Genomic DNA, 12723 nt, shown 5'->3' on the forward strand with positions numbered 1-12723 from the left:
ACGGACCTCTGGTACCACAACAAACTTAACTTTAACGTAACTCAAGGATAGTGGTCCTCCAAGTGAAGTGTCTTGGCAGTGGGTCTGTAGGTGACTGTGGAGCCCTATTCTTGATCCACATGTTCTCCTGCAATGAGGACATTGGTTTCCAATGGAAGGTGGTCTCGGTCAGGTTTGGCTCGACGTGCCTTCCTCTTGGCACGTTTCTCCCTTTCGCTCTCCATTCATGCCTCTTTGGTTTGTTTTTATTTTTCTTGGAAGATGCCTGTGCGTGAGTTTTTTTTAAAAATGTGTGAAGGTCAGTGCACAGCCGATCAACACAGTCTTCACAGAGAGAGGTCCCATCCAGTGGCGTGGTTAACATGACGATGATGGCTTCTCAATCTGTTGCAACCTTCTTCTGCTATCACAGCTGTTGTAACATGTACCATGTTATCCTCCGCCTGATCCGCGGTTGAGGTCTTCGGGTCTTCGGACTGTGCTTGGTCTGGAACCTCCCCTGCGGCCCCTCCTGGGAGTGCATGACTCCGGTAGTTGTGCCCGCGGGTTCACTGGAACATGCAAGTCCCCTCACGACAAGGTGACAATCCATCAAGGGGGCACAACAAACTACAAATCACAAAATGTCTTCAGTTGAAGGCTCAGCCTACTTACAGAATGCTTATCTGTGACCATGCATCTACACTGTTAGCTTAATGGAGTTTAACACTAACTTCACAGATCCAATGCTATGGGAGTCTGGGAGTTGTAGTTCGCTGATGCGCTAGCACTGTCAGAGAACACAAAAACCTTGTAAAACTACAACTCCTGGAATTTCATAGCATTGAGTCATGCAAAGATTACTGCAGCCAGTAAATCAGGAGACACTTACTTCTTGGGAGGAGAGCAATGACCAATCTCGATAAAACAGTGAAGAGTGGAGACATCACACTGGCAACGAAGATCCACACAGTCAAAGCAATGGTATTCTCTGTAGTAATCTATGGATGTGAGAGCTGGACCATAGGGAAGGCTGAGCGGAGGAAGATAGACGCTTTTGAACTGTGGTGTTGGAGGAAAATTCTGAGAATGTCTTGGACTGCAAGAAGATCCAACCAGTCCATATTCCAGGAAATAAAGCCCGACTGCTCACTGGAGGGAAGGATATTAGAGGCCAAGATGAAGTACTTTGGCCACATAATGAGAAGACGGGAAAGCTTAGAGAAGACAATGATTCTGGGGAAAATGGAAGGAAAAAGAAAGAGGGGCCGACCAAGGGCAAGATGGATGGTATCCTTGAAGTGACTGGTTTGACTCTGAAGGAGCTGAAGGTGGTGACAGCTGACAGGGAGCTCTCGCGTGGGCTGGTCCATGAGGTCACAAAGAGTCGGAAGCGTCTGAACGAATAAAGAACAACACGAGCCATGACTGTTAAAGCGATGTCAAACTGCATTAATTCTGTAATGTAAATATGGATAGTACTATTGCACTAGATGTTGCTTAAAGCCAAAGAAGATCGTCTAAGCAAAGAAAGACGAGACTCCAAAACCGCAGGTCACAACAAAATCCTAAGGGTGCTGAGAGTTAAAAACAAAATCCCAGGAATTAAAATGTCAGTTGATGAGATTCAGCTAGTGTAAGCAAAACTTTGAACATAGGTTTGCCAGCAACTCAGCTGACGGCCATTTATTTTCTCCACTTTTGTACTTGGCTTTAGATTTCACTGTTGAATAAAGCTGCAAAAACTGCTCTGTTCACCTTGGCCTTTGTGGTCCTAGAAATAGACCTGAAACTACACAAGTTTACATCTCCCAAGTCCATTCCACTAACAGACTAACCTTATGTGCAGATGGTCATGCATGGTCTTTGAATCTGAATACTATAGGAACATCATACAGCTAGGGATTTATACAGCTAGGAATGTATAAAACTGTACCAGATTTCCTCATAAAGAAAACAGGCTTAAAAGTTTGTCTGTGTTTCCAAAATGTCACTGTAGGTGGCACTAAAATCCATTTTCTAAAAGAGCTAGTTATCAAACCTGCAGACCAAAAAAACATGATTGTGTAATTGTTAACTGGAGAGAAGTGCCTTGAATTAAAGCTTCTTCGCCTATTGCTTCATTTGTATGCAAGCCCTAATCTCCATGGATAGGTAATGGTGGATCTACACTACATTATATGGCAGCGTAGACTCATATAATGTGTGTCAACCGCATTGAACTGCAATATATGGGTCTACACTGACTATATAATGCAGTTCCAAACTGCATTATATGGAAGTGTAGATCCAACCTATGGGGGTTTTTTTGTCTGAAGATAAATTGATTCTAGGTTTGTTTTCAAAGGCTGGTTCCACACTGCCAAATGATGTAGTTTGAACTGCATTATCCAGTCCGTGTAGAAACATGTAAGACAGTTAAATATACAGTCTCGCTTATCCAACCTTCACTCATCCAATGTTCTGTATTATCCAATGCAGTCAGCCTCCTGCCCGGATCCACAGCTGCTTCAATACATTGTGATGTTTTGGTACTAAATTAGTAAATACAGTAATTACTACATAACATTGCTGGGTATTAAACTGATTTTTCTGTCGATTTGTTGTAAAACATGATGTTTTGGTGCTTAACTTGTAAAATCATAACGTAATTTAATAGGCTTTTCCTTAATCCCTACTCATTATCCAACATTTTTACTTATCCAACATTCTGATGGCCTGTTTATGTTGGATAAGCAAGACTCTACTGTAGTTCAAACTACATTATAAGGTTCTACGCTAACCATATAGTTCAAACTACATTATATCGCAACTCAGAACCAGACACAGTGACTCCGACTTCATGTTATTATGAGTTCAATTCATGCTCAGGACATGTAACTGGGCTGACAAAAGCAGACTTCTGTGCTCCAAGGCCCCATCTACACTGTTATATATGCACTCTGAGACTTCATTATATGATCAGTGTAGACTTTTATAACTGCATTCAAGTGCATTATATGAGCCTACACCAGGCATGGGCAAACTTCAGTCCTCCAGATGTTTTGGATTTCAGCTCCCACATTTCCTAACAGCCTCAGACCCTTTCCTTTTCCTCTTCAGCTGCTTAAGCGGCTGAGGGGGAAAAGGAAGGGGCCTGAGGCTGTTAGGAATGGTGGGAGTTGAAATCCAAAACATCTGGAGGACCGAAGTTTGCCCATGCCTGATCTATACTGTGGGCAACATAGATGGGGCCTATGGTAGCCCTTTTTAATCCAAAATCTGGGAGTGTGAGCAGACCATAGGTACGTCTACACTATAGAATTAATGCAATGTAGTGTCGAAGGCTTTCATGGCCAGAATCACTGGGTTGTTCTGAGTTTTCCAGGTTCTATGGAAAAACACTAAAATTGTAACAATAAATAAAGTACACTCAAAAGCAGGGGCATTCCAAACAAGGAACCATCAGGGCCAGCTAATCATCTCCCAACAAAGGATTCCCCCAGGCAGTATGAAGCCAGACCTTTAAACCGGCTCGACCATTACATGCAAGTGGCCAATTGCAACATTCATACTTGCCTCATAGAATCATAGAGTTAGAAGAGACCTCATGGGCCATCCAGTCCAACCCCCTGCCAAGAAGCAGGAAAATTGCATTCAAAGCACCCCTGACAGATGGCCATCCCATCTGTGTTTAAAAGCCTCCAAAAAAGGAGCCTCCACCACACTCCGGGGCAGAGAGTTCCACTGCTGAACAGCTCTCACAGTCAGGAAGTTCTTCCTAATATTCAGATGGAATCTCCTTTCTTGTAGTTTGAAGCCATTGGTCAGCGTCCTAGTCTCCAGGGAAGCAGAAAACAAGCTTGCTTTCTCCTCCCTGTGACTTCCTCTCATATATTTATACATGGCTATCATGTCTCCTCTCAGCCATCTCTTCTTCAGGCTAAACATGCCCAACTCTTGAAGCCGCTCCTCATAGGGCTTGTTCTCCAGACCCTTGATCATTTTAGTTGCCCTCCTCTGGACACATTCCAGTTTGTCAATATCTCTCTTCAATTGTGGTGGCCAGAATTGGACACAATAAACAGACAAGAGTTCTTTCTCCCACTCTGGAGATTTCACAGATATATAAACCCCATTTTTCTAGTTCCTAACAGACCTCACAACCTTGGAGAATGCCTGCCATAGATGCAGGTGAAACATCAGGAGAGAATGCTTCTGGAACATGGCCATACAGCACAGAAAACTTAGGACAACCCAGGGCCCTTGCACACAGCCATATAACCTGGAATATCAAGGAAGAAGACCCCACAATATCTGCTTTGAACTGGGTTATCAGAGTCCACACTCAGATAATGTGAGATTTTCTGCCTTGATATTCTGGGAAGGGCCCCCAGAATTCATGCAGTTTGACACCGCTTTCTCTGCCATGACTCATTGCTAGGGAATCCTGGGAGCTGTAGTTTGGACCAGCAAGCATTCTGGCAGAGAAGGCCTTGCAAAACTACAACTCCCAGGAATCTATAGCATTGAGCCATGCCAGTTCAAGCGGTGTCAAACTGCATTAATTATACCGTGCAGATGCACCCAAGAATGCCATTGTGCTCAAAAGCAGGAAGGAGAGAGGAGGAGAGCGAGGCCCCACCGGAGCTCGTGTGAGGAGGGCCCTTCTTTCGGGGCGGGCTTTGCTGCTTTGTTGGCGGAACTCTGCCTCGAGAGGGAAGTGAAGGCTGACGCCCGGAGCAAGCCCTCCGCCCAACTGGCTCTGGTCCTGGCGAGGCAGGTAAAGGGTTTTGTTTTCTCCCTTAAAGATGCCTTTCTCCAACTTTTCCCCCCTTTTTGCTGGAGAAGACGTTTCTTTCCCCGTTTTTCCCGAGGAGCTAGACTTCTAACTACAGCCGTAGCTCCAAAGTGTACATAGCGCTGCCCAAGGGCCCCTTTGCACTACAACCTTACTGTGCCACCTTTACAGAATTCCCTCCCGTTGAATTCTGGGATTTGCAGTCTTCGGGAGCGGCGTGTGGAATGCTCAGCCGGGGAACGCCGGTGCGTCATCCAACTACAAACCCCAAGGTGCCACGGGATGGAACCCTGGCTGTTAAGGTGGAATCCTGCAATTATGGAGTTTGAATGGGACAATCACACGGCCGAGAAAAGCCTTTGAATTGATTTAGCAGGGCAGGCATAAGAGTGCAAACGCCCATTCCAGTGGGCCCTCTTTCTGTTAAAATTTGTCGTATATGTATATTTATATCAAACCCTTTCCCCAGACTGGGCTTCATTGGGGCATACAAAAAAGGCATAACATAAAATTCTCCAACTGTCTCCTGCAAACTAAATATATATGACCTCTAATTTCGAATGGACGGATTGCCTTCTGTTGCAGCATGTGCCTGTATTGTTTCCTAAATGTTCAATTGTGCACAATTTTATCAGTGGTTTGAACAACATAAGGCCCCCATCTACATGGCTATATAATCCAATTTCTGAATCCAGATTATCTGCTTTGAACTGGGTTATATGGCAATGTAGATCCAGCCAATGGTTATTTGTTCCTGTTCAGTTTCTTGACAAAACTGTGTTTGAATTATTCTTTAAAAAACCCAAAAACTCTGGTATGTTTGCATTGCTTTAAAATCTTTAGCATTCACTGACCAGAGGACTACTGGTTTTTCCCTTGAAGCAAGTTTGGAATGAGACAGAAATTACACAAACAAATATCAAATTGTGGGTAAAGTTTTCCTACATAATAAGGAGTTTCTGTAAACTTTGGTGCTGCTGCTGCTGCTCTAAAAATAATTTCTCAATATTACAACACTCCATACACTTCCTGTAACAATCTGAACAGATGTTTTGTAATGTGCATAAACAGTGTTGCCAAATCACTATTAATTTATGAGAAACTTGGTTTTCTGTTGTTGCTGCTACTATTATTATTATACTAACTTGGGTACCTTGCACAACCTAGGTTATTTGCAAATATCAATTTTTAATTCTATAAAATGCATAAGGTTGTGGGTGAACTACAGCTCACATCATGCCAGGTTAACCCTGAAAAACTCAATTAGTACTTAAAGTTTGTTATGTTGGACAAGTTTACTCGAGATGCATCATCGGTTGTGTTGAGTGTTTTCTCTGGCTGTAGGGTAAACTACAACTCCCACTATGCTGAGTCTGTCTCCTCAAACCCCTCCACTAAACTGAGTTGGGCATGGGGGGTTTCTGTGTGCCAAGTCTAGTCCAGGTCCATCATCGGTGGAGGCCACAGTTTCTCTGGTTGTGGATGAACTACAACTCCCAGAAAGGAAGGTCACCCCCCCCCCCAAAAAAAGGCCCTCTAATAATCAAATTTTGGCATATCAGGTATGTGTGCCAAGTTTGGTCCAGATCAATTGGTATTTGGGTTCACAGTGCTCTCTGGATGTAGGTGAACTACAACTCCTTCAGATCAAGGTGACTTTTCCTCAAAGACTTCCAGTATTTTTTGCTGGTCATGTCGACTCTGTGTGCCAAGTTTGGTCCAATTCCATCTAGAGTTCATAGAATCATAGAATCAAAGAGTTGGAAGAGACCTCATGGGCCATCCAGTCCAGCCCCCTGGCAAGAAGCAGGAATATTGTATTCAAATCACCCCTGACAGATGGCCATCCGTCAGTTGAGAGTTCTCATTGATTATAGGTGAATTATAAATCCCAGTACCTACAACTCCAAATGTCCAAGCCAATTCCCCTCAAAATCTACCAGTATTCACATTTGGGCATATCGAGTATGCATGCTAAGTTTGGTCCAGAGCCATCATTGTCTGGGTTCATAGTGCACTCTGGATGTAGGTGAGCTACAACTCCTACAAAGGCCTCCAGTATTTTTTATTGGTCATGGGGTTTCTGTGTGCCGAGTTTAGTCCAGGTCCATCGTTGGTGGAGTTCAGAGTGCTCTTAGTTTGCAGGTGAACTATACATCCCAGTACCTACAACTCCTATAAATCATAGTGAATTCTCCCCAAACATCTCCAGTTGCTGATCAATTCCTCTGTTTGCTGTGTGCCATAGAAAAAAATAGGAAAGGCTTAAAGGAGAAGCAGTGGTCGGGGTCATGAAAATTCTACACCAATGGAGGGAGTCAGAAACACTGAGATGTCTGTGGTGGAGGAAACACATAAAATCTAGGATGAAATGGTCCCTGTATAAGAGCCTTCACTTGGGTGGTGGGCAGTATGGGGTTTTGTGGAGAACATTGGCATGGCTCTTGGGCATGCTCACTATAACCTGCAATGTCATTGGAAGGAGGGAGGGCCTTTGGTGTCTCCTGAATAGTGAGAGCTATAGCTGTTTGTGGGGGCGGGATCTTGTCTGTAAGTGGACACCCCGCCACATACACACATGCATATTTTCACTTTTATTATGTATATAGATGTGTATAAATATTATGCATATAGATCCAAAGTTTTTATTCCCCAGTGAGAGCACCCCAATGGCATTCAAAGCTCATAACATCTTTAGTAATAGAATGGGGAGATTGGGGGGCACCATCTTGATTCACCCCTTTCCACTGCACCCCCCCCCCCCCCACGCAAACCTTCCCATTATTCTAAAGGGAAGCTTCATTCTTCCAGAGCAGATTTGGCAGGGGGGACAGTAAGGAAATTAGCAAATATAATAAGATTGGGGTTTTTTTCACTGGAAGGAACAGCTGGGCTAAAAGTTGCTTCCCTTCTGTCCATGGGTGACCTTTTGTTAGAATATATTATATATTCTTGGTTTGTTTTTCTTTAAAAAAATCCTTGTACTCAGCTCAATAGAGAACTGAGAAAAGAAATTACGGAAGTTGTGCAAGCAAAAGTGCTGAAACAACAGTTCTGCATTATACGTGTTGTGCTCAAAAATACGTAATTCTGTTTTGACTTCAGAACTGATTAGAGCTGTCTGGCAGCTAGTAAGCCTGGTGAATAAATCAAATTGAACATTGAAATGCAAATTATTCTAGTTTAATTGGCTTGTGGATTGCAGTCTGTTTATGCTCCAGTGACCCTTACCTGACTTAACATTATATAATTCACCTTTCCTTTGTTTAAAACTAATGTTTCAGTCCTGCTGGTGGGCATGTTTTGTATATGCTTAATTAAGTGAAGTCTGTTAAATACAGTAAGCCCAAACAGCAACTTTGCTATGACATATCTGCCCACCTTTGCAGAGTTTTATTTAAGACCACCACCCCCTAACACACACGCACATATTTGGTGGCATTTCTCCACTTTTAATCACAGTAGGAGAATGGCCACCCATTTCCAACCTTTTGGCTGGATAGTGGGGGACAGTTAGTGAGGTTGCTTTGAGAAATGCCAAGGGAACCAAATGTCCCACAGTTTACTTACCTACCCCATAAGGTCATTCCTGTTCCCCCAACCTCACAGGCATACCTGATGGAAATGTGGGAGAAGCTAATAATAGTAGTAGTAGTTGATTCTTGCAGCCCAGGAGCAAGCCATCAGAATAAATGCAATTAAGGCCAGGATTGAAAAATCAGCGGATGACCCAAAATGCAGACTGTGCAAGGAAGCTGATGAAACCATGGATCATATCCTCAGCTGTTGCAAGAAAATCACACAGATGGATACAAACAAAGACACAACTCTGTGGCCCGGATGTTTCACTGGAACTTATGTCACAAGTACCACCTGCCAGCAGTAAAGAATTGGTGGGATCATAAACCCGAAAAGGTTATGGAAAATGAACATGCAAAAATACTGTGGGACTTTCTAATCCAGACTGACAACGTTTTGGGACACAATACATCAGACCTCACAATTTTGGAAAAGAAAAAAGTCTGGATTATTGATGTCGCCATACCAGGTGACAACCACATTGAGGAAAAACTCAACCGCTATCAAGATCTCAAGATTGAACTGCAAAGGCTCTGGCATAAACCAGTACAGGTGGTCCCAGTCAGGCCTGTAGCCGGGGGGGGGGGGTGTTAAGGGTTCAACCCCCTCCCCCAAAATTTTTCAGATTAAAAAAAAACCTGGTTTACTCATGAATTTTAACTGCTAAGTCTATGAGACGCAAAAAAATTAAGAGTCCCTCCAGAACTGCAAGCACTATCTCAAGCAAATATTGACAATTTATTCACACTGTCATTACTTGCAGCAATAGCCGATGTAGTGAAGCAACCAAGTTGGGGGGGGGGGAGTGTTGAATTCTCTCATTAAGGAGGCCAGACTTGGTGGAGGTGGTTGACAGAGGTGGAGCTGCAGGCTACTGAAGGCTGCTCTGCCCCCTGTTGTGCTCTTTGCTTCAGTGTGAGCTAGGAGGCAGGTTTCAACACCACCCCTGAAATTTTCAACCCCCCCCCCCCAAATTTTCAACCCTCCCCGAAATTTTCAACCCTCCCCGAAATTTTTTTCTGGCTCTCACTCGAGGCACCCCGGTTTCCTGCTGGGCACAAAGAGCACGTCCTGTTCAAAAGCCAACTGCTATAGGCCCAGCGCGTGACAGCACAGTTACTTTGCAAAGCATTGTAGTTATGTGCTGTCAGATTTACTCTGATTTGTGGTGAACTTGTCATACATGTTTCTGGGCAAGATTTGCTCAAAGAAGGAATGCTAGTGTCTTCCTTTTGAGATGACAAAATATGATTTTCCCAAATGGGCTTCTATGGCTGATAGGATTCAAACCCAGGTCCCCCATGTCTTAGTCCAACACTCCAACAAGAGATATTTTGTAAGATATTCCTGTTTATTGCACTAAGCTTTTAAAAGGATCCAACGCATTGGCAAAGAACATGCAGATTCCAGGTTGGATGAAATCCAGGGTGAATCTGGATTAAGACTGTTGGCTTCAATTAGTTTAATTACTTTGTATTGAATAGAGGTATTATTCATAAGAGTTTTCATTAGTCGCAAAAATCCCAGTAGCTACGGGAACTGATTTCTTGGCCGATGAAAGATTGAACAGTGTAGTGTGTTTACATGTTTACTTCTCTTGCACAGATATGAAGATGAAATCTATAATCCCATACTGTTTGATGGTTGGATATTTTTTGTTGACTATCTTCTGTGGCACTGATACACATACATCAGCTCATAGGTAAGTCCTCTGCAGAGTGTTACAAGAAAAATGGTTCCTAACATCTCAAAGTCAGTAAACAATGTAAAAAAAGCAATAAAATATTCAGAATTAATCAAGCAGCCCACAAGTTCTGCCAAAGAGCAACACAGGAAACCATGTAAGCATCTGTCAATTGGTTGGAATTATTCTATAACAAAACACTGACTGGAACTGAATGCCACTCCCTTGATATGACAAAGTGAAACTTCATGGTATATTTAACTTCCCTTTCTCATCAAACAAGGGCTGGATTTCCTAAAGAAACAAATAATCTCTAGGAACTGGGTTGTTGTAGGTTTTTTGGGCTATATGTCTCTCCTGACATTTCGCCTGCATCTATGGCAGACATCCTCAGAGGTTTTGAGGTCTGTTGGAACTAGGAAATTTGGATTTATATATCTGTGGAATGTCCGGGATGGGAGAAAGAACTCTTGTCTGTTGGAGCTAGGTGTGAATGTTTCAGTTGGCCACCTTGATTAGCATTTGATGGCCTGGCATTTTTTGGTGTGGCTTATCAGTGCCTTTGGGAATCTTTTGTTGAAATGTCAGGAGAGAATGCTTCTAGAACATGGCTATATAGCCCAAAAAAACCTACAACAACCCAGTGATTCCAGCCATAGACACCTTCAATAATCTCTAGGAACATTGGAAGATAATTCAGTCTTACTTGTCTGCCAGCAAGTATTTAGTGAACTAGAAGAAGCAGTGATGTTGTGACCCCCCCCCCCTTTTTTTTCTTTTGTTGTGATTTCCAAATGTATTTTGCATTTTGATATTTACACCATCTACCCTGCAAAACTGACCTTGGTATCGTCTCTCCCTAGCTCCCTTTTTCTTAGGCCCCTTCTACACTGCCATATAAAATCCAAATTATCTGCTTTGAACTAGAATATATTACAGTGTGAACTCATATAATCCAGTTCAAAGCAGATAATGTGGTTTATCTGATTCGATAATCTGGATTATATGGCAATGTAGAAGGGACCTTAGTTTCCAGATCGTTATCTTGTTGCAGAGCAGACCCAGTTTACAATCTAGCAGAAATTCTAACTCCCGTCGGTCAGTTAGTTTCTTGGGTATAGATACCTTCCATATTCCTTTATATTTATGCTATATAATATATGACATACACATCACTTTCCCTTAATTTTAATCTTTATGGCAGGATCTCAGTGGGGGTCATGGCAGTGCCAGGGCTGTTACTGTGGACATGGATTAGAGACATTAACTATTTGTCTCTTTAGGATTGCTCCAAATGCAAAAGACTGGTCTCTTCATAATATTAGCTCTCTAGGCCAAGCCACAGCTGTTATAATGACTGCTTTTGTACATTTTATTACATTTTTATTACATTCAGTGCTGGAGGGGACTTCCCTTGCATTCATGTCCACAGTACTAATGTACAAAATTAGCTTTCCCCATCCTGAAGTCTGTTGCATGCTTGTGAAACTTCAAAAGCTCCCAGGGTATATCTTAGCCATTTGGTGGCCACAATAAACGACACTGCTGCAGCGTGCATTTAGTTTTCCAGCCTGCTGCTTCAAGCAAAAGTGTAGGTAAATCACAGTCTCATTAATGGGACTTCCTAGTTTAATTATTATTGGTTTCATTATTATATCTGGAGCTGTGTTAGTTGTTCTGGCTATAGAAGCAAGACTTATGTGAAAGGAATGCAGAAACTGTGCATTTACTATAGCTCTCACCGTGATTAATTTGCTTGAAAGAAAGTTGAGTGAGAGAGATTACCTTTTCATGCTAAGAATATTACTTTTGTCCCTTTGGTGTCTCTAGAGAAATGGTTTTTGCAGGCTTTTGTAGCATTTACCAAAAGTAATGGAAAAAGAAACAGTCTAGTTATTTTAAAATAATCATGGCAGCCTTTTTTTGAAATAATCTTTTTCTCCATTTCAATATGTTTTGTTCAATTTCAATATATTTTCTAGCAAACCATCTCAAGTTTTCTTTGCTAATGCATTGAATGAATGAAGCTTTGAGCCATGGTGCAGCAAACCTGTTGATGTTGATGAGTCTTAATGCACCCTTCAAAGTTTTCATTGAAGCAGAAGAAGCAATCCTCATTTTGTACAGAAAAGTGACTCGCATTTCAGTTATGGTGAACATTTTAAAAACAAGCTTGCAATTTTTTACTTCTTTGGATCAGTCTTTGTTGATTTATATTGGTAAAATGATAAAATCACTTATATTTCACACTTCTGTTGTTGAATTAGTCATAAAATGCTATAATTTTGCATTAAAATGCAGTAAAATTACAGAATTGCTATATAATAGCGTATAAGAAATATTGAAATTCATTCTGAAAATGCTTCTTCTGAGAAGAAAGGTCTTTGTCATCCTTTATGACAAGTTCCTATTTAACAGTCCAGTTCATTTATAGAACTAAAATTGCTAATTATATAAGTCATTAGAAAAGGCCTCAAGTTCTTTATATCAAGAAATGGATAACCTTAGTGCAGTGTTCTATTGTTGTATATCAAGTCTGATCAACTTAAGGCCTTATATTTTGAAAAACAAAGTAAAACCACTATGATTGTTGGCCCTTTATGACATGAATTCAACATTTCTTCACCTTCTTAACCTGAAGGAACCCTTTAAACATTTTTCAGGTCTCAATGAATCCCAGCCTACAAATTATTATATCTCA

The 12723-nt window shown here is 41.9% G+C and overlaps 1 protein-coding gene across 2 annotated transcripts in view; it reads left to right on the forward strand.

Moving 5' to 3' along the window:
• The first annotated feature begins 4509 nt into the window (after positions 1-4509).
• The window catches only part of RNASET2 (ribonuclease T2), a 32127-nt gene continuing 23913 nt past the window's right edge, over positions 4510-12723 (forward strand). The window contains exons 1-2 of one of the 2 annotated variants that reach the window (XM_060753721.2): positions 4510-4737; positions 9944-10040. In XM_060753721.2, coding sequence (XP_060609704.2) covers positions 9946-10040 — 95 coding nt within the window. In that variant the 5' untranslated portion in view covers positions 4510-4737; positions 9944-9945. Of the gene's footprint in view, positions 4742-9943; positions 10041-12723 lie in introns of both variants that reach the window. The other variant, XM_060753720.2, reaches the window with a different exon arrangement.

Source organism: Anolis sagrei, chromosome 1 (assembly GCF_037176765.1).
Source record: "Anolis sagrei isolate rAnoSag1 chromosome 1, rAnoSag1.mat, whole genome shotgun sequence".
Lineage (NCBI taxonomy): Eukaryota > Metazoa > Chordata > Lepidosauria > Squamata > Dactyloidae > Anolis > Anolis sagrei.